This window comes from Henckelia pumila, chromosome 4, assembly GCF_033568475.1.
Source record: "Henckelia pumila isolate YLH828 chromosome 4, ASM3356847v2, whole genome shotgun sequence".
Lineage (NCBI taxonomy): Eukaryota > Viridiplantae > Streptophyta > Magnoliopsida > Lamiales > Gesneriaceae > Henckelia > Henckelia pumila.
The window spans coordinates 71,668,354-71,692,064 of record NC_133123.1 but is presented as its reverse complement, the minus strand read 5'-3'; the positions used below and the strand labels follow the sequence as shown (position 1 = coordinate 71,692,064).

General features: G+C 32.9%; 2 protein-coding genes across 2 annotated transcripts; one reads left to right on the top strand and one right to left on the bottom strand.

The window, feature by feature from the left end:
- Positions 1–9,075: 9,075 nt before the first annotated feature.
- Positions 9,076–11,088, top strand: LOC140864683 (uncharacterized). Its single transcript, XM_073268981.1, has 2 exons — positions 9,076–9,239; positions 9,744–11,088. The coding sequence occupies exon 2, from the start codon at positions 9,812–9,814 to the stop codon at positions 10,937–10,939; it is 1,128 nt and encodes a 375-aa protein (XP_073125082.1). The 5' UTR covers positions 9,076–9,239; positions 9,744–9,811; the 3' UTR covers positions 10,940–11,088.
- Positions 11,089–11,181: 93 nt separating this feature from the next.
- LOC140859950 (uncharacterized) lies at positions 11,182–13,180 on the bottom strand. Its single transcript, XM_073262603.1, has 2 exons — positions 12,448–13,180; positions 11,182–12,126 (listed from the first exon to the last, which is right to left on the bottom strand). Exons 1-2 carry the CDS (start codon positions 13,038–13,040, stop codon positions 11,427–11,429), a joined length of 1,293 nt encoding a protein of 430 aa, XP_073118704.1. The 5' UTR covers positions 13,041–13,180; the 3' UTR covers positions 11,182–11,426.
- Between the last annotated feature and the right edge of the window lie 10,531 nt (positions 13,181–23,711).

Genomic DNA, 23,711 nt, shown 5'->3' with positions numbered 1-23,711 from the left:
AAAGAAAAATGGTTTTGATTTTTAGTTTTTTTTTTTTAATGGCAAGTAGTTGCATGAAACTATCTCAAATATAATGGAAAACATCTATTTTCTATGGCAAAGTAGTTGCCCTGAAACTATCTCAATTAATGCGAGTAAAGCGATGTTTTTCTTTATATATACTGTGTTTAAATGCCCATGCTGACATGCATCAGCAAAAAAACAACAAAATAGATTAAAAGAAAATATTTTTTTGAAAAGAGTTAAAAAAAAAAAATCTGGTAATCCCCACATGCCACAAATAGCCGTTTTGTTTTTCACAAATTGAAATTTATCTTTATAAGTTTTAACTATCTTTCTCATATTTTTACGGTCAACATATAGAAATTAGACATTTTTCCCCCTTGGGAAAAAATAATTTTTCAAAAGCTTATTAAGGTATTTGAGACAAAATAAAGGTACCCAGTATTTCTAATTGTAATAATATATAACTCTAATGTTTTCTAAACTCGTAGTTGTGACACAATATATTTGTATTAAAAAATTTAAACTTGTAGAATAAAAACAATAAAAGAAATTTTTGTCTTTAATGATTTAAAAACTAACTTGAAATTCGAATATCAGCAACATATTCAAAAATAAAATAAAAAAATCCTATGACCAGGATATTAAGTTCCCATTTAAATCCCGGGAAAAGAAAATGAATCCAGCTCCAAATCTTCACCTGTGTCCAGTGTCTGTACAGTAGTAACATTAAAGAAAAGAATTCAGCCAACTTCCAACCATTAACATGGCAGATCCATGATCTTAAGTTTGCAGTTCTGTCTATGCTAACTCATAGGTACATGTGCTGCATTTAACGGCCCAATTTTTTTTGTATTTTAGATGTTCGCGTTCTCAAATGCAAAAAAAATTGGGCCGTTGGATCCCCATTGCACTACCCGAATGAGATAGCATAGACAAGACCGTTGCTTGCGGTGATGGAGCACAGACGTACACAGCCAAAAAAAAATATAAACTTGGGTTGGTTGATCCCGTAAAAAAGATTAAATGATGTAAAATAAATATATTAAAACTAAAATATATTATAACACTAATTAACAATCAAGAAAAACTTGCAAAACATTTAATGTTAACTACAAAATTACACACTGAGATGAAAAAAAATTATATACTAATGTTTCAAGTGGGCTGACTCCAAAAATATCTTTGTAATTGTAAAAAATATAAGTTTCGCATATATAATATATTAATTTTTCTCCTTAAATCTATATCCTTACAATATACTGTTGGAAAAAATGAGTTGTGTACTCATTTAAAGTTGATAAATAATTCGAACAAGTTGCGAACGAATTCCATATCGCGAGTAGAATTCGTAAGAAAATTATTTCTCGATTATTGATCAAATAAAGTGAATGAGAAATTAATTAGTTCGAATTTATCGTGTTGAGAAGTTAATGAAAACGATATATGTATATGAGTATATAATATAATATATTATGTTATATTATATCATATATATATATATTATAATATTATGTTATATATTATATTATATATATTAAGTAAATATACATAACATGGCCGAGTGAATTTGAAGTATATCACACGGCCTTTGAATGGCCCTGTGGTGTGGGGAAGGGAAGCACCACTTCATGTGAAGTGGTGCTTGTTCTAATTGGTGAAAGATTTTGTGTTTTTTCATCAAGGTTTTTTAACATTCATAAATAGGGATCTCCTCTCATTTGCATCTCACACCATTTTCTATTCTCGTCTCTCTTGTTTAATTCTTCTGCAAATTTTTTAAGCTTTTAGCGCTTAAGATTCGAATTACAAGACATAAAATCTTGGTTCGAATTTTTTAAGCTTTTTGCGCTTAGATTCGATCTTTAGAATTAAATTTGAGAGGTGTTTCGAATTTTAAGCAAAACACTTAGATTCAAATTTTACAAGACATAAAATCTTGGGTTTGGATTTTTAAGTTGAACGAGTAAAATTCGAATTCATAGCGTTCTGAACATTTCAAAGTTCATGTGACTTTAAAATTTGTAGTGCTACTATTTTAAAGTCGATAGTCATTGTATCTTGGGAAACGTTTGCCAATAGTCGTAAGCACCGGGACGGGGCAATAACGTTTTAAGAAAAAAGAGTCAAACTCTTGCCTCGACTAATTTTTCTATAGTCATTTTTGTTCACCCGCATATACTCAATATATCTAAAGATTACTAGTATTTTACCCAACAATCTTAAAATGTTATTTGAACCAGTTATGGCCCAAGTGCAAGAATTACAAGTGATCTTGCAAGAAATTCATGCGGAGGGAATGACTCTTAGTGACTCATTCCAAGTGTCGGCCATGATCGAAAAGTTGTCTCCTGTGTGGAAAGACTTTAAGAATTATCTCAAGCATAAACGCAAAGAGATGAGTCTTGAAGACTTGATCGTGCGCCTGCGAATAGAGAAGGACAACAGGGCATCCGAAAGGAAGGCCGAAACAAGGATTGAGGCAAGGGCAAATTTGGTGGAACAAAATACCAGCAAAAAGAGAAAGCACAAAAAAAAAAATGGTCCAAAGAAGGGAAAAACCAAAAAGTTCAAGGGAAATTGTTACAACTGTGGCAAACCCAACCAATTGGCTCGAGATTGCCAAGAAAATAAAGGTAATCAAAAGAAATCAATGGACCAAGTGAACATCCCCAAAGACGATAAATTGTCAACTTACATGTCTGATCTCATGTTGTCTGCGGTTGTGTTTGAAGCCAATCTAGTGGATAATCCAAAAGAATGGTTTATTGATACTGGAGCAACAAGACATGTATGTGCATAAAAAGAGATGTTACTTTCACCCCGATCATGGATGTAAACTCTTTATGGGTAACTCAACTACGTCAAACATTGTGGGTCTAGGTAAAGTGGTGCTAAAACTGACATCCGGCAAAGTACTAACCCTTATTGATATGCTACATGTTCCGGACATTCGAAAGAACCTAGTATCTGGATCAGCACTTGTCAAAGCTGGATTTATACTAGTGTTTCATTCTAACAAGTTTGTATTGTCTAATAATGATATGTTTGTAGGAAAAGGCTATATGGAGAAAAGCCTTTTCAAATTAAATGCGATGAATGTACTTCGTAATATTGAAAGCAATAAAAGATATGCTTCTGTTTACTTGGTCGAGTCGTGTGATTTATGGCATTATCGTTTGGGTCATGTAAATTATAATTCATTACGTAAACTAGTAAAATTAAATTTATTGCCTTCAATTGATGTTAACAAGAAACACAAATGCGAGATTTGTGTGGAAGCTAAATTAACAAATGCCTCATTTCCATCTGTGAAAAGAAGCACGTCGCTTTTAGAATTAATTCACACCGATTTATGTGATTTAAAGTTTGTGCAAACTAGAGGTGGAAAAAAGTATTTCATTACTTTTATTGATGATTGCACAAGGTATTGTTATGTATATCTGTTGCGAAGTAAAGATAAAGCTCTTGAAGTGTTTAAACACTATAAGAATGAGGTTGAAAACCGATTGAACAAACAAATAAATTGCTGAAAGAAAAAATTGCTCTTTTAAAGAAATGATGAACACAATGTTATTGAGTTTAGGATTACCACAGAACTTGTGGGGGGGGAAGCGATCCTTTCAGCCAACTACATTCTTAATAAAGTACGACACAAGAGTAAGGATGAAAATCCATACGAGTTATGGAAAGGTCACAAGCCTTCCTACAAATATTTAAAAGTGTGGGGGTGCTTGGCAAAGGTGAAAGTACCAAAACCAAAGCAAGTAAAAATTGGACCAAAAACAATAGATTGCATATGCAAATAATAGTAATTCATATCGATTTTTGGTACATAAGTTTGAAATAAGTGATGTGCACGAAGGAACTATTATTGAATCAAGGAATGCTGTATTCTTTGAATAAACGTTTCCTTGTAAGGAAAATAAAGAGATAAGTTATCGAAAAAAGACTTATGAAGATAAGAGTGGTCAACTCACGGAAGAACCACAAGAACAAAGACATAGCAAGAGGGTTAAAACTGCTAAAGAATTTGGCCCCGATTTTCTAACATATATATTGGAAAATGAACCAAGGACAATCAGTGAAGCACTATCAAGTCCTGAAGTCTCTTTTTGGAAAGAGGCAATGAACAATGAGATTGAATCCATTATGCAAAATCACACATGGGAATTGGTTGATATTTCTACGGGAAATAAACCATTGAGATGCAAATGGATTCTCAAACGAAAATACAAGACTGATGGATCTATTGAAAAATATAAGGCTAGATTAGTAGCCAAATGCTATAGACAAATGGAAGGTCTTGATTATTTTGATACATATTTTCAGTGACGAGAAAAACATCAATTCGAGTATTGATATCAATTACAGCATTGTATAATCTAGAAATACATCAAATGGATGTAAAAACAGCATTTCTCAATGGGAAACTTGAGGAAGAAATATATATGAAACAACCCGAAGGGTATGTGGTTCCCGGACAAAGGAAAAAAAATCAGTGTAGACTCGTTAAGTCATTATATGGGCTTAAACAAGCACCAAAATAATGGCATGAGAAATCTGACAAAACTATGTTGTCAAATGGTTTCAAAATTAACGAGTGTGATAAATGTATTTACATTAAAGGTACACCCGAAACATATGTTTTAGTTTGCCTATATGTTGATGATATGTTAATTGTGGGAAGTAATATTAACATCATCAAAGCTACTAAGAAAATGTTGACGAAGAATTTTGATATGAAAGATATGAGAGAAGTAGATGTCATTTTGGAAATTAAAGTTACCAAGACATCGAAAGGACGTGTGTTGTCGCAATCTCATTACGTGGAGAAAATATTAGAAAAATATAAATGCGAATGACATGTCCTTGATTAAAACACCTGTGATCAAAATCTACATCTTGCCAAATATAAAGGTGAACCTATATCTCAATTAGAATATTCAAGGATAATTGGTAGTTTAATGTATATCATGAACTGCACTCATCCGGATATTGCATATGCTGTCAACAAATTAAGTAGATTTACGAGTAATCCTAGTAATGAACATTGGAAGGCATTGATAAGGGTACTTAGATATCTAAGATACACTTTGAACTATGGATTACATTATACGAGATATCCTGCAGTGCTAGAAGGTTATAGTGACGCAAATTGGATATCGGATACAAGAGATTCAAAATCCACAAGTGGTTACGTATTTACCATTGGTGGTGGTGCCATATCATGGAAGTCTTCTAAGCAAACTTGCATTGCTCGGTCCACAATGGAATCCGAATTCATTGCTTTGGACAAAGCAGGGAAAAAAAGCAGAATGGCTTCGAAATTGCTTAGAAGAAATCCCTTGTTGGAATAGGCTCGTGTCCTCAATAATAAATTATTGCGATAGTCAATCTGCAATTGGAAGGGCACAAAGCAACATATATAATGGTAAGTCTCGACATATACACCGTAGACATAATACCATACGACAATTGATCTCTAATGACATTATCTCCATTGATTATGTAAAATCAAAGGAGAATCTCGTGGATCCACTAACAAAAGGTATACCGAGAGATCAAATGAATTGCCTATCGAGGGGAATGAGATTAAAACCCCAAAATTAAATCTTGTAGTGGATACCCAACCTAGTTGTCTGGAGATCCCAAGATCTAGGTTCAAAAGGGACAACTAAATTACAAGATTGGAGAAACACCTTGGAGAAATCTCCTTCCCATTCCTATGATAACAGGTGTTGTACGCAATAGGGGTATGAGGATAGGTCTATACCTTTAATGATTCCTACGACATACGAAATGGTATGTTAGAGTATTGCGGAACACTCTCCTAGGAGATCACCTACGTAAGTGCGAAGTGTGGTCGCTTCAAATATGTAAAGCACTCGCGGAACCAAGCGGTGTCCAAGGCTGAATTGAACACAACAGTGAGAACTAAACGAAATGTTAGAAAGGTTATTTTGTGAGCATAACTTTCTTGGTTTACACAAAACGGCGAATAGTTCAAGGCATCACGTCCACTAATTGCCAAGTAAATCCGATTATGTTTCACTAAGGAAGGTTCAAAGCCAAAAGCTACCTATCCTGATGCAATAATTTTTCGCAAGAACGCTATTTGTCGAGTCAGCATAGTCACATGCATTAATTTTCATTCATGTGGGGGATTGTTGGAAAAAATGAGTTGTGTACTCATTTAAAGTTAATAAATAATTCGAACAAGTTGCGAACGAATTCTATATCGCGAGTAGAATTCGTAAGAAAACTATTTCTCGAGTATTGATCAAATAAAGTGAATGAGAAATTAATTAGTTCGAATTTATCGTGTTGAAAAGTTAATGGAAACGATAGATGTATATGAATATATAATATAATATATTATGTTATATTATATTATATCACATATATATATATATATTATAATATTATGTTATATATTATATTATATATATTAAGTAAATATACACATGGCCGAGTGAATTTGAAGTATATCACACGGCCTTTGAATGGCCGTGTGGTGTGGGGAAGGGAAGCACCACTTCATGTGAAGTGGTGCTTGTTCCAATTGGTGAAAGGTTGTGTCTTTTCATCAAGGTTTTTCAACATTCATAAATAGAGATCCCCTCTCATTTGTATCTCACACCATTTTCTATTATCTTCTCTCTTGTTTAATTCTTCTGCGAATTTTTTAAGCTTTTAGCGCTTAAGATTCGAATTACAAGACATAAAATATTGGTTCGAATTTTCTAAGCTTTTTGCGCTTAGATTCGATCTTTAGAATTAAATTCGAGAGGTGTTTCGAATTTTAAGCAAAACACTTAGATTCAAATTTTACAAGACATAAAATCTTGGGTTTGAATTTTTAAGTTGAACGAGTAAAATTCGAATTCATAGCGTTCTGAACATTTCAAAGTTCGTGTGACTTTAAAATTTGTAGTGCTACTATTTTAAAGTCGATAGTCATTGTATCTTGGAAAACGTTTGCCAATAGTCGTAAGCACCGGGACGGGGCAATAACGTTTTAAGGAAAAAGAGTCAAACTCTTGCCTCGACTAATTTTCCTCTAGCCATTTTTGTTCACCCGCATATACTCAATATATCCAAAGATTACTAGTATTTTACCCAACATATACATAGAAGGAAAAATATGATGTTTCAAGTAATAAAAAATACCATGAAAAAATTTACTCGTGAACCACTAAAGAAACACCTAATTTCTTAATTATAAAAGAAACGAAGCAACTTTAAAATAAAAAATTACATAAAAAATTATAAAAACTAAATGAAATTATTAAAAAAATATCCGAAAGTCACAATTATTTCCACGAAACTCGCAAGTGCACACATCAATAAAATCAAACCGTTCAAAAACAAAAAAAAAAAACCTTAATTTAAAGAAACACAAAAATTCACGTACGAAGGAGATGTGCTTCATCTGCCTTCATTTTGTTTCAAACCAATTTTATTAATCAAACACAACAAATATATTTCAGAAAATAGGCTGCACGCCTGCAACAAGTCTACATATTTAACTTGGGCAAAGATCATTGTTAGGCCTAAACAATTAAATATATATTATAATAATATAAAAAAAAAATTAAGACCGGGCGGGGCTGGGGTGGCTCCGCCCGACGCCCATGGATGGAGCTATCAATTTTCAGTTGGGAGGCCGAATTCTCTTTTCAGACTAGTAGTCTAAGAGACTGTGCATCTCAAGAAACTAACGAATTTTGAGTTTAGACATCGTTCTGTTCACCATATTACTAATATATGTATAACTCATCTTATCTCATCACACGTCTTCTCATCATATTATTTATCCATATATTAACTATTTATTTTACATCAATCAAATTATTAATTATTTATCTTACATTAATCAAATTATTGAATTTAAATTACTATATTACCTCTTATAAATAATATAATTTTTATTTTATTTATTGTTAAAAGGACAAAATAGTCATTTAACATTTTTATATAAAATTTAATCAATCAAATCAAATAAACTACAATCTATCAATCAAATTCAATACTATTTTAACTATTAATTTTTATTTATTTTTTATTACATTATATTACTTATCTATATATTGCTTAATTATATCATACTTCAAACCAAACGGTGTCAAAAGTAAAAGAATGTAAAATCTCAACACCGATATTTATTGGAGTGTTTATAAATATATACACGTAAATCAGTAAATGTTTTCCATTGCAACAATAAAGTTTTAAAAAAATTCGTTGGTCACCGAGATCGCCCGCTCCTAGAAAAATAATTTAACTTAAAAAAATCGTCATTTTTTGTGACATTTTACACTTTATTTTTAAAATTTAATTCAAAGTCCAGAAATTAATTTTTAAAATAATTTTGTAGTTCTTTTTCAAAACGAAAAAAATGAGTTGAAATAAAAAGTTAAAAAAAGTAGGTTTTGGTTTCATGTGATATGCTTTTAGCTTAACGTAATTTAAAAAAAAAAATAAAAATAACCAGTCATCTCAACAAAGACTCAATTTGAGTTCAATAATAAATCTTGAAATACGTTCAATTGAAAAATCTTGTAGATGAGCTTATTAAAATTAAGTCCAAGCTTAATATGAATACATTAAAGAAACAAAATTTCCGTCGACTCAACTAAGGGTGAGTTTTCGATGTATCGTATTAAAAATATTGGTAAAAAAAAAAATCATATCGGTACCGGTACCGATATCGAAATTCTAAAATTTTGGTATGTAAAAAATCCATATTGATACCGTACAAATATCGAAAAAAATTTCGATATACCAAAAAAATGTATATATATCAAAAAAATTTCGGTACGATATCCCGAAAAATCGATATTTTGATTTGGTATCCCAGTCTTATGCTCAACAAAATTTTAATTTTAAGCTCAAGAATAGAAATTGAAATTGATCAAATTCAAAAAAATTGTAGATGGACCGATTAACTCAATAAGCCTACCAAAAAAAATTAACTAAAAATTTTGAAAACAAATATGAAAATGAATTGAGAAGTGCAAGATAATATATGTATTCTATAATAATAATAATAATAACAAGGCTTCTAAAAAATTTGGGGCCATTCAAATTATCGATCAAATGCATCACACAAGAAGAGGGAGGAAATACTTGAAACTTTGATTTTTCAATGTGTGTATATATATATAGTTTCTGATCTGACTGTGTTCTTACTACTTTTGTGATCAACTTGAAAGAATTTTTCTCGTTTTCTTCAGGTATTATTGCTTGTATCCGCTTAATTTCTGTATGTTTAATTACTTACCCAGTATTTTCAGGTCGATTAAATGGAAGAATTCGGTGGTTTCCGCGAGTTCTGAAGTGAATGTGTATAAAAATGTTAATAATCAACTACGAGTGCTTGAGTGGAATCGTGGACCTTTGATCATCACTTGGTTGATTGATTAGATCTTTTTTCTTGAACTGGGTTTTTGGCTTTAGATGTTCAAGCTTGTGTAGTTTCTTCATTGGTTGGATTTGAACTTAACTTTTGTTCGTTTCACTAAAAACTGCCAGATTTTAGAGAGTCCCTCCCTCACACACATGTACATAACTGAAACAAGAGGAGGAATATTGAATAGAGATGAACAGTGTGAAGGAAAATATGTGTGACATGATTTGTATATCTGGAAACATTATGATTTTCTTGTTTCGGTCGTCTGAGGTTTGTCTACCATATGATTATTTTTCTCCTATGAATGTTCCTTTTGATGTTGTGGCAGGTTGTGTTGCTGTCGGTGGTGAGAAAAGGGTAGTAGCTTGATAAAAGGACGGCTCTTCGGAAGTCATTATGTACCGGCAGTTCGTGAAAACGAACCAGAGATCGAAGGAAATCAAGGTTAAGCATGTCTGGCAGATATGTTTGTTCCTCGGTGTTTGCTTCTGGTTAATATACCAAGTGAAGCCTTCTCACGATGAGAAGAAAGGATTTGATGAAAGTGATGTGCAAGTTTCGCTTCCCAGTGGTCATAGTGAAATGATTTTTGTAAAACTCGGAAGAAAAGGTATCCATTCCCGACTGGAGGAAATGAGTGTGGAAGATGTGGAGGAAAATAAGCATGAAGAAGATGGGCTAGAAGACAAGAAAGACGAGGAAAATGAGAGTGGAGGCGTGGATGGCGGAGATGAGACGTTTGATGATGCTGAAGTTGATCAAGAAAATTCCGTCGTTGGTGAAAGGGAGGGGGAAGAAGTTGTTGAGAATGAAAATATTGAAGAAAAAGATCCGGCAGATATTGATGATCAAATGGAGAAGGAAAGTTCGGTGGAGGAAACAGATCATAATGGAGATGATGAGAGTTCGCACGAGGCGCGTGAGGAACATTACAAGGCTGATGATGCTTCTAGTGCAGTGAGTCATGAAACCCGAGTGGCAGGTATGGAAAATGAGAATGAACAGATCGAGGACATTCTTGAACATGGATTGGAAGAGAACGCCAGCGAGGAAACCGATGAAGGTGAGAAGAGGAAAGAGTTGGAAGTAGTAGAAGCTGGTGAAATGGTTAAAGATGATGCAGAGCCAAATGTGACTTACAATGAAAACGAGGAAAATATGTGGTCGAATGACTCGAATCCTCGCTCGGAAACAAAGGAGGCTGAATCAGAATATGTTCCTGAGATTCTCACATTGGATACATTCTCGGAGGACTTGAACCTACAAGGTACTGGTTTAGAGAAGGCCAACTATTCTACCTTAAACGTGGATGATAACCATTTAGACTCTGAGTTAACTGGTACTTATGAAACCAAAATCTCGAAGTCTGAAGGGACCGAAAATCTTGAAGAAATACGACAGGATTCAATAGACTCATCCGATTCATCAGAGGAGAAAGGCGCCGAAGATGTCGGTGCAGATCTTGATACACTCCCTGAGATACACACCGAAGACACAAACAATGAAGATGCAGCAGCAGCATGATATATGATAATATGAGTTGAAGAGGGCTCTTTCTGTATGTTTTTTGTTTCTCTTGTCAACTGTCTAAGAATTCACTCTCAAGTACATTGTTGTTTCTGCTTTATCATATATCTTGAACCAAAATTTGATGGTATTAAGGATTTTAATCTGTACATTGTAAACATGGATTGAAATGAGTTGGCTTATATTTTAAATGCATTGTCCCAGCTCTATTACTATCTACAGTGTAAACATGGATCCAATAAAGCCAATAAAGAAAAACCATTTATCAATAAAATGATAGGAACCTATCAATTAACGTACAATGAAAAGTTATTACATTGAAAGCAAGAAAAATCAAGAAAACAAACAGCTGGTAATCACTACTGTACACTCTCTTAAAGAATAAATTTTGAACAAGCTCTTCGTTGTTGCAATGAATTGAATACAAATCCAAATTTCCAAAATTCAAAATCCAACTGCCAACACAACCCGATCCCGAATTAAACTAATCAAGATTCTCTTGTCTCAGTTCTTTCCTGAGCTTCCGAGAGAACAGCTTACAAGCGTCCATGCTTAAATCCATGGCAGCAGCCAAAGCCACGAAAACAGCAGCGTCCTCCGTGCAGGTCACATGTTGCACCCCAACTTCCACCTCTGGCTTGCTGCACTTGCCGCTGCCCTCCACGGTAGATGACATCACGAATCCTCTGTAGAAAAAATTCGCCCAAGATCCCGAACCGGACGTCGACCCCAACTCGGACCCTGATCCCGAACTGAGATCAAAGCTACTATTAGGACTAGTTATAGGAGTTGGACCGTTACTGATGTCTATGCTGAAATTCCCTCCATATTTTGTGCTAATGGAGGAATTCGCAAGTCGGATCGAGTCCATGCCATCGTCGGGTATGAGCTCGAATCGGTAGCCAACGTCTTTCCCCTGACGCCACGCCTCGAGGCGTCCCCAAGGCTGGAACGTGCTGTGGCCTGGTCTAAGAATGAGCCATGCTCCAGGATTCGATTTGCTGACGCTATTAGTGCCAGGTGATGGAACAAATGGTGTAACCATCGATGCAGCAGCCACCGGCGAGCCGGAGAGGTCGTGGACAGTGATCGACCACCCTTTTCGTTCTTCCGGGGCCTCCTCTTTTTCTTCTGTAAATGCACTGAAACAGCTGGTTGAGGTACTTGGTTCCGACAGCGATGATCTAATTTCAACAAGAAACCGAATAATATCAAGATTACATTTAAGAAATCAGAGCTTACTGGAAACTAAAACACACATTCATGGACTTCATTTCGGGCATCTATTGTTCAAAATCAGGTTTAATTATCCATTTTCAACCTGCTGCAAACTAAACCTATAGAATCTTGGTTGGACTGAAATCTTGGTTAGAACATTTTCACACAATCAAGAAATAAGTGCTAATTGGCAGCTCATACAGATTCATAAACTTTGTTCATCAAATTTCTTGTTCATAAAATGACTGAATTTAATTAATGAAATAAAACCAAGAAATTAAGTTTACCTGGATCTCAAAATCCTATCCCCAGAATTCCTGAACCCGAACTTGCAAGTGAAAACAGGCTGTTGCACATGGCCGTTGATCTGGAAAACCTGCGGGCTGCACTCGGGTTCCCCATCAAACCGAAAGACAAATCTCGGGTCGGGCTCGGCCCTCACATTCAAGTGCAATTTCACCCCCGAACCACCGATCGCAACCCACCCATTCTGAATCACACTTCTTCGATTATTCCGATTATTTTCCATAATACTCCTCAAATCCAACGGCACCGCAACGCAGCCCAAGAGCTTCACGCCATTGGCAAACCCACAACCGCCATTTCCTCCAGCAGCACTTCTCCTGTAAATCTCACACTTGAGACAAGAAGACTTGCTCATCAAACTCTCCAATTCCGCCTTCCTCAAGGTGAGACAACCCTGAATTCTGCTCTCAAACGGGCCGCTTTCCGCCGCAAGGACCGTGACATCTGAAACCTGGGTGGGAAACCCTTTGAGCTTGAATTTGCAGAAAAACGAAAGGGACGAGAGATGGGTTTTGTCAGGAAACTTCAACGCCAGATTGGCCCAGAAAATCCGAACAAAAGAACATGGATCCATCACTTCCCTAGCTCTCGCCAAAACTCCAACTAGCTAGCTATCAACACAGTAACCAAAACAACGAACAAATTTCTTCCCAGAACAAGATGTGTACTAGAATGATGTAATCAAAGGAGAAGCAGCTCATATATGGGAATCGTACATGGCTGTGGCAGCGAGGGAGTGGGGTACGCCAGGCTGGGGTGAGGGGCTTGCATGGGCATGCGTGCGATATGAGCTGGTTTGCACGTACGGTAAGTGCCAGCGATGGTATCCAATACTGGTACACATACCTGTCCAGTTTAATTGCAAAAACACCCCTTTATTTCATTATTATTCTTGTAAACTATTAGTACTAACCAATAAAAACCATATATTATAATTAACTTATGATTAATAACATAGGATTTATTATTACTTGCTGGTGGTGGGGAAAATTAGAAGAAATTTATCTCACTATTTAAAATTGATATTAGGAAAATTTGTGTTTTTCACTCTGTATTTTTATTGTTTTGTGATTTTGATTTTTTATATTATCAAATTTTAGTTTTAATCGATAATTTTTATTTTTTGTGTTATTACACAATTGGACGCCACATCAACACTTCATTAGAAAATGATTTAAAATATTAAACAAAAAAATAAAAATTGTCGACTAAAACTAAAATTAGAGTCAGGGTACAATGTTTAACCATTGATTGTCAATTATTATTTTTATTATTATATATATTTTTAAAAATTATTTATATTTTAATTATAGTTATATGTTGAAGGTTGAAGGTTGAAGGGTTTATAGATTGATGTAGATTGAAATTTATAGATCACAATTTAGGAACAAGAAAAACATGTATTCAGATTGTATGAAAATAATAAGAATTATTTTCAAGATTAAAAAAAAAGAGTTTCTAGATATTTCTGATGGAATTTCTTATTAAAAGTTTTGTAATAATATTCCCTAATATAAAATTTGCCCAAGTAGCAATCAATACATAAAATATACTTTTTTTTAAACAAAAAATAAAGAAAAATAGGTGGGGCTTAAATTTTTTGCAATATGATCCCTGTATGCTGTCGCTTAGTATTTGCTAGGTATTGTTTGGATGAAGGGGTTTTTGTCGGATAGTGGAATGGTGTCTGTATTGGCCAGCTGGGATACACTTAAATTCCAATTACTCAATGCAATTGGGAAGCAGCTGTATTTATTCATATTTATGTTAAATTTCACAATCAAGTCCACCATTTCAAAATTCCTCAAATTTCAATTTATTATTATTTTTATTAATTGATTGATTTTAAAGTTTGTTGATTTATTTGTCGCAGGTAGGTCAAAAAACAACTCATGCCATCTCTTGTTCACATAATTATTATTACAAAGTATCTTAAAATTTTAAAATGTTAAAGAATCGTTGCATTTAAACAACCATTGTATCATTTGTAGTTCATCGTGATTCTCGTAGTTCATTCCGAGTCGAGTTTGATCGTATTTATATGTTGTGTTTTTATTATAATCGTTTGATATTTTTGAAGTTTAATTAGTTAGGACAGTATCTCTCACGGATTTATAACCGTACGCATGATGTATTAACATTATACACGCTTATTGAAAAAACTAATACGTATAGCATAAAATTTTTTTCATTAGTCTAATCGAATCGAAGATCGTTTTGTAAATTTGAGTTATAAGATGACCTCATCTGAGTTTTTGTATAATTTTTAATTGTTGATTATAATAGATTAGAAACATATATATTTTGAGTTATGTTATTTTGATTACTTTAACATGTACTCCAACTCGTCTCGATTATATCAACCACATTTTCTTTTTTGTTAATTTGTCTCAAATATTACATTGTATTTAGTAATATTTTATACTATTTTATTGATATATCTTTATTAATTACGTCTTGAAAATTGTGTAACTATTTTTTGAATATATTAATTGGGATAAAATGAGAAGTTTGTATATAATTTACTTTTCAATGACTTTTCTTAATTTGTATGAAAAAATGAATATATAATCGGGACGGAGAAAATAATTATTTTGTGTATTATCATTGTTTCTCAAAATAATTGTTTTTTAAGGTTTCTTAAAAAGCAATAAATCATGGCTTCATCTTGTATTATTTTCTTTTTTTTTTTCACGTTATCTTTAACATTTTTTTTGAGGATATTATCTTTAACATTTTGGCTCAAAACAATAGAGTGGATGATTTATGATCTAGCTCGATTGGACAATTATATCTTAATTTGCGGGAGGGGATCTATTTATTGGGGTATTTTGGGTAGATGATATCCTAGCTAGCATATGGATAATATCCAAACCATGCATCTAACAGTTCGTATTTTTACACATAGACGTAATTAATTATATATTGTTGATTATAATTGGGGTATTATCCATATGTTAGGTTGCAAAAATTTACAAAGTCAATTACAGAGACAAAATTATCAAACATCCAAATGAATTAATATTTTTTTAAACATTTATGATAATGCCCTTTTATGTATAAGATTAAAAAAATTATTTATGACCATCCATATGTGATTAAAATATACGATTTTTTTTGTTTTTACAATGTGATGAGAACAGGTTTTTGTTATAACTAGGATTTAAAACCCTCACTTTTAAGTTCTAACAATACAGCAAGAAATATTATGTCACTGCATCATATGAGCTATAGAAAAATGTTTTCTGAGTGTATTTATTTACGTAATATAATATTGACAGAGAATATATATATATATATATATTATACAATATCATAAATTCAACAAAAAAAAGTAGGCTAATTATAATTTGCTATTAATGTTTGTTTGAATTCGTTGTCAAAAGAAGTAAAATAACAATGGGACTTTGATTTGTTCCGATTAATTAGATGACCTGGATAGGCATGAAATGAACCAAAATTGACAGCTAATTCACAACCCTTATGACTTATCATTTGTTTTTATTTGCCAAAATTCCCAACATTTATCGACGTTTCTATTTTATTGACACACTTGATAATATGGTTCATTTTTTTTTATCACAATTATAATATATATATATATATATAATTAATTTTAAAAATATGTTATCTAAGATATGGAAATTATATAACTAATTATGCTTTGATGTAATTTTTGTACAGATATCACAATATTTTGGGAATTTCAAATATCAAGTCATTTTTTAAACGTAAAAATTATCATCGCTTACCGGTCAATTTTGTGAAACGGAATCTACTACATAAAAGCGAGGTTTTTTTTAGCACGTGAATATCGAATTAAAATTTTACATATAAAGAAAACACGTGAATATCGAGTTAAGATTTTAAATATAACTTCTGTAAAAAAAAAAAGATTTTAAATATAACTCATGTACGTACATGCATGCATAGAGCCTTCTACGTATCACGAACTCGTATAGATGTCGCTAGCTTACAAGTTACAATCCTCACACCCAAAAATATAGAAAATGGGCACAATTTACTGATTAGAATTATGAGATAGATTCACCACAAAAACTTTCACGGGCCACTCGGTCTCTGACGGGTTTGTTCCAAAATAACCGAGAAATTTGGACCTTGCGAAATATTTTGAGCCTTTTGTGGCCCAATCTGAAAAGTCAGACATGGTCTAGTGTCTAGATACCGTCTACTGGGTCTATCAAAAGTATATATATCTATTTTTACTATAAATCTATTTCTACTATAAATTCTACTATAAAAGGGTGAATGAAGGGCAAAGTTTTTTTATTGTGTATTGTCATAATTGCCCAAATTTTATTCATTAGAGTGTTAAATGCAAGGGGTATTTTTGAAAATTGCATTGAAAATAATAGGGACATTTGAGGAAGCACAATAATTCCTCTCTCTCCCTACATGTATTAATGTGTTAATAATTGAGGCATGAGATTGTGTATTGACTACCGAGAGCTCAACAGGGTTACAGTGAAGAATAAGTATCAACTACCGAGGATAGAGAACTTATTCGATCAGCTGCAGGGAGCCTCGTTATTCTCCAAGATTGATCTACGATCTGGTTATCATCAGTTGCGGATTAGAGATGCAGATGTGTCCAAGACTGATTTTCGGACACGTTATGGGCATTACGAGTTCTTGGTGATGCCATTTGGGTTGACCAATGCTCCAGCAGTATTCATGAATCTCATGAACCGTGTATTTCAGCCGTATCTAGATCAGTATATCATACTATAAAAGGTACTATAAAAGGGTGAATGAAGGGCAAAGTTTTTTTTTATTGTGTATTGTCATAATTGCCCAAATTTTGTTCATTGGAGTGTTAAATGCAAGGAAAATTTTTGAGAATTGCATTGAAAATAATAGGGATATTTGAGGAAGCACAATAATTCCTCTCTCTCCCTACATGTATTAATGTGTTAATAATTGAGGCATGAGATTGTGTATTGACTACCGAGAGCTCAACAGGGTTACAGTGAAGAATAAGTATATACTACCGAGGATAGAGGACTTATTCGATCAGCTGCAGGGAGTCTCGTTATTCTCCAAGATTGATCTACGATCTGGTTATCATCAGTTGCGGATTAGATATGCAGATGTGTCCAAGACTGCTTTTCGGACACGTTATGGGCATTACGAGTTCTTGGTGATGCCATTTGGGTTGACCAATGCTCCAGCAGTATTCATGGATCTCATGAACCGTGTATTTCAGCCGTATCTAGATCAGTATATCATACTATAAAAGGTACTGTAAAAGGGTAAATGAAGGACAAAGTTTTTTTATTGTGTATTGTCATAATTGCCCAAATTTTGTTCATTGGAGTGTTAAATGCAAGGGGTATTTTTGAGAATTGCATTGAAAATAATAGGGACATTTGAGAAAGCACAATAATTCCTCTCTCTCCCTACATGTATTAATGTGTTAATAATTGAGGCATGAGATTGTGTATTGACTACCGAGAGCTCAACAGGGTTACAGTGAAGAATAAGTATCCACTACCGAGGATAGAGACTTATTCGATCAGCTGCAGGAAGCCTCGTTATTCTCCAAGATTGATCTACAATCTGGTTATCATCAGTTGCGGATTAGAGATGCAGATGTGTCTAAGACTGCTTTTCGGACACGTTATGGGCATTACGAGTTCTTGGTGATGTCATTTGGGTTGACCAATGCTCCAGCAGTATTCATGGATCTCATGAACCGTGTATTTCAGCCGTATCTAGATCAGTATATCATACTATAAAAGGTACTATAAAAGGGTGAATGAAGGGCAAAGTTTTTTTTATTGTGTATTGTCATAATTGCCCAAATTTTGTTCATTGAAGTGTTAAATGCAAGAGGTATTTTTGAGAATTGCATTGAAAATTATAGGGACATTTGAGGAAGCACAATAATTTCTCTCTCTCTTTACATGTATTAATGTGTTAATAATTGAGTTTGTATTTATTGTTAATAATTGAATTGTTTTTATTGTGTCTTATTTTTATTGGGTTCTAATTGACTCTTAATATCTGAGTTTTTTTAGTGGGTATAATTTTTTTGGGGTTTTTTTAATTGGGTCTAAATATTGAGTTTGTTTGTTTTATTGCGTCTTATTTTTATTGAGTTTTTAATTGACTTTTAATATCTGAGTTTTTTTAGTGAGTTTTTTTTTATAGGTTTTTGTAGTTATTGTGTATGCTCTCGTGGATTATGTTCTAAGTGAATCATTTTTATTTTTATTTTTAATATTAATATTTATGGGTAATAATAATTTTTTATCTTGAAAAATATAGAATTATGAGATAAATTAAGAGGAAAAAACTGTTATGATTATAATAATATAATAGTAAGATATCTATTTCTATCTACTATAAATCTACCATAAAATGATGAATGGAGGGCAAAGTTTTTTATTGTGTATTGTCATAATTGCCCAAATTTTGTTTATTGGAATGTTAAATGCAAGAGGTATTTTTGAGAATTGCATGAAAATTATAGGGACATTTGAGGAAGCACAATAATTCCTCTCTCTTCCTACATGTATTAATGTGTTAATAATTGAGTTTGTATTTATTGTTAATAATTGAATTGCTTTTATTGTGTCTTATTTTTATTGGGTTTTAATTGACTCTTAATATCTGAGTTTTTTTAGTGGGTGTAATTTTTTTGGGGTTTTTTTAATTGGGTCTAAATATTGAGTTTGTTTGTTTTATTGCGTCTTATTTTTATTGGGTTTTTTATTGACTCTTAATATCTGAGTTTTTTTAGTGAGTTTTTTTTATAGTTTTTTGTAATTGTGTATGCTCTCGTGGATTATGTTCTAAGTGAATCATTTTGACTTTTAATATTAATATTTATGGGTAATAATGATTTTTTATCTTGAAAAATATAGAATTATGAGATAAATTAAGAGAAAAAAACTGTTATGATTATAATAATATAATAGTAAGATACTAATAAAAATGATGAATTAATCATATTAAAATAAATAATTAATTACATAAGGATTGTAACAAATATATATAGCAATAGAATAATTGACATATTTTTTGTACTATGACAAAAAAATAACTGATCATTTAAAATATTTAAGCAATATTTACACTTCTACAAAATTTGTGTTTAATATAATATATAGATATATATCATCACCATAAATTTTATGAAGAATAATTTCGTAATGTGAAAATATGTTAATAAAAGCATGCTATATTAGAAAGAGAATAAAAAATAATATAAAATTTTTAATTGGTTTTTAAAATATCATATTGCATTTTTAAAGTTAATCATATACTATAGAAATATAAGTAAAATAAAAAAATAAATTATTTCATATAGTTTATTTGTTATTACAAATACATTGTGTCTATTCACCTCTTATTTAATTATAAAAATTCACCTTCAATGAATTGGTTTGAATTATTTTCTATCAATTTAAGAATACAAAATTTAAAACACATTTTTTAAAAAAAATTCTAATAAAAAAATAAAATTTGATTATGCCATACTTATAAAAATATTTGAAAATAATGATACGTCATAATTCAATAGATATATGTTCATAAAAATAAATTAGAGAAATAAAGTTTTATCGAAATATAATTCTTAGAAAAATCTAAAAACAATTAACATAAAAATGATTCATATGTTGAAAAATAAAAATTTGCATGTATTCTTTACAATTATTAAAGATAATATATATTTTTTTACGGTAGATAATATATATTTATTTTATTATTACTATAAAAGTGTAAATAGAATGAATTAGTTTTTCACGGTGGATTTTTTATTTTGCCCTTAGATTGTATATCCATTCGATTAATTGTATTGATATCAGATTTTCTACACAGTATTTTAAAAATATAAAAATTGATGTATAAAGTAAATATATGTTCGAAAAATAAAATATATTTTAGCTGAAATTATTTTAAAAAATCATGTATATTTAATAATTTTATCTTTAAAAATGTGAATAGAAATAAAAAAAATTCATTAGAGAATTTTTCGATAAATAGTTGCATGAACATTTGGTGAAAATCTCAATAATTATAAAAAATAATAAATAGATATATTATATAAACAAAGTATCACCACGTGCGTCGCACGTGCTGTTTACTACTAGTATATATAAAATTAATTTTTACACAAACAATTAATAAAATATCAAATTGGTACATGAACTATTAAAAATAGTTTAATTGATATATGATCAACTCAAAAATAAGGTTCTAAAAATTATGAAACACGTCAAAGCGTGAAGATCAAGTTTCAAGCTTAAACGAGCATAAACGTGAAAAAAAAAACGTTTTTAATATCTACTGTAATTTTAATTATTTTCAGACAAACATTAAATAAAATGACAGATTAACCATAAATATAAGATTTAATACATATTTCAAATTCTAAACTATAAATATTTATATTTATAAAATTGTTTACATTTTTAAAAAATAATAAAATCTTCCGTTCTAAAAAGAGGTCGCATAATCGAGCTTAGGCGTATGAAAATTTAAACGAGATTAAGCATCGATCTAGTAAGCTTTTTAGAACATTGCTTAATAGTCAATTTTACCCTTTACTTAAATTGCATTTAAATCTCAACAAGAAGTAAATGATGTCGTACTCTTTTTTCTTCACTGGATTTTTATCCCATTGGCTTTTTTTAGTAAGGTTTAAACGAGGCACATCCGTCTTCAAGAAACAACCAAGAATAAATAATCAATTGTTGTACTATTTTTCCTTCGCTCAGGTTTTTGTTTCACGGGGTTTTACTGACAAGATTTTAATGAGGCAACACTTGAATCTCCATGAAGTTCCCAAGCAATCATCTTGCCAATCCGAAATAATCATCTAAGAGGGAGTGCTATGAAATGATTTTGAATATAGATGATTATCAAGATAGATTTTTTCTTAAGATAGATATCTCAATGTAGTGACCCTGCATGGAATCACCTACTAACTGGCAACTAATAGTATGCATTAAACTTAATACATCAAAATTCTTAAACAGAGTAAAAACGTGCGGAAATATAATCCATACTTTACATAAAAGCTTAGTAAAACATATCCAAGCTTAGATCTGTAGTGATAAAACCATATTGAAATGCTTAAAATAAACTGTCTAAAATATTTATACAGCTAAACAAATCATGCTGTATAAAATCTCCTGAAAAGCTCTGGCTCCCTAATCCTGCCTCGAGCTTCCGGCTCCGTCCATCCTGTGACCTGCCCCGTGGAATGGGTATCCAAGATAACAACTAGTACGTGAGCGCTAACGCCCAGTACATAAACATGAGTAAACATATGTATATGATGCATGCAACATGATGACTGGTAAAGGGTCATCTGAAAAGTCATGCTCAGTATCGGCGCCACATGAGTGCTGCCACAGCACGGATCAACCTTTGGGTGCAACCACACTCGTCTAGTACACCAGAGTAGTCAGACATACATGTCCCCGCAGTCGCGGTACTCTCAGTGACAGACTATCGAGTATAGAGTTGAGCGGCTCTATAATCAGGTATAACAAGGTATAGGCTCAACGTATATGTGCACATGATATATGAATATATAAAACGGTAAAACATACATCATGCCACATAATAATGCCAAATAAATGCAACATATAAGCATGTATACTCGCTGGCAATCTCAGTCAATGTGTATGTACCTAACACCGAAGTCTAAACTAAGCTGGAAAAAGACAACCCCTAGCTGTCCTAGGTCAACTCCCGACCCGACCTGGTCTCAAGCCCGATCAGACCTGGCCTCTTGGTCCGACCCCGAGCTCTTCCTTCCCAAGCTCCCGAGCTACTCCTTCCCGAGCTCCCGAGCTACTCCTTCCCGAGCTCCCGAGCTACTCCTTCCCGAGCTGAATTATGAAGTAAGATGGAAGTGATGTGTAAATAACCGAACTCCCAGCTCCTATTTATAGATTTTGAACTGGGACAGGTGTCACTGAAATGCACGAGACCTTGAAATCTGGAAAGACACTAAGCATCTCATCACTTGAATGAATGCTTGACACCTCGCCTAACAGCTCGGCTTATACATGCACTGATTTTGGTTAAGACACGTGTTCATTCCCGACCTGAACACAATGTGCTCTTCCCATGACCGAACACTACCTTGGCCTTGCACTTCACTTTTCTGAGCACCCTAGGACCCGACCTGAGCCATGCTATTCCTTGACCGAGCCCCTCGTGTCTGAACCCTCCCTTGGTTCACCATGACCGACCCGAGCCCCAAGGAAACATCCGAGCTCATACCATGTGTTCTTGATCTTGACTTGTTTAATTAGTAACCCTTAATCATGTTTAACATATTATTATCTTAAAATGGAATCTGGGTTACTACATTCTCCCCACCTTTAGATATTTCGTCCACGAAATAAAATCTAAAGACAAAATAAGATAACAATATGAAACAGAAAACCATGTTTTATTACAACAAACAGTAATTACATCTTTACATGGTAATCAAAACTACAAAGCAAATAAATCAGGATATTCTGCTCGCATATGGCTCTCGGTTTCCCAAGTTGCTTCCTCAACGCCCTCGGCACTTCCACTATACCATCACAAGTGGTATAGTCTTGTTTCGAAGAACTTTCTCCTTCCTGTCTAGAATACGGAGTGGTCGTTCAACATACGACAGATATTACTCTAGCTAAACTTCAGAAGACTGAATCACATGTGATTCATCAGCTATGTACTGTCGAAGTAACGACACATGAAAAACATTATGTATACTGGAAAGAGATGGCGGTAACGCCAAACGGTAAGCAACATCTCCATTCTTCTCCAGTATCTGGAAAGGTCCAATGAAACGAGGTGACAACTTGCCTTTCACACCGAATCTTATCACCTTCCTGAAAGGTGATACTCGCAAGAACACATATTCACCAGGCTCAAACTGCAATGGTCTGCGATTAATATTAGCATAACTGGCTTGTCTATCTTCAGCAGTTTTGATCCTCCGCTTGATCAAATCTACCTTGTCTACAATCTGCTGCACCAACTCAGGACCCTCGACTTAACGTTCTCCGACTTCATCCCAGAATAACGGAGTACGACACCGTCGAACATACAATGCCTAGAAAGGTGCCATATCAATACTACGATGATAACTGTTATTGTAAGCAAATTCGATCAAAGGTAACTGAACATGCCAAGATAAACCAAAGTCCATGACAGAAGAACGTAACATATCCTCCAACGTACGAATCATCCGCTCTGACTGCCCGTC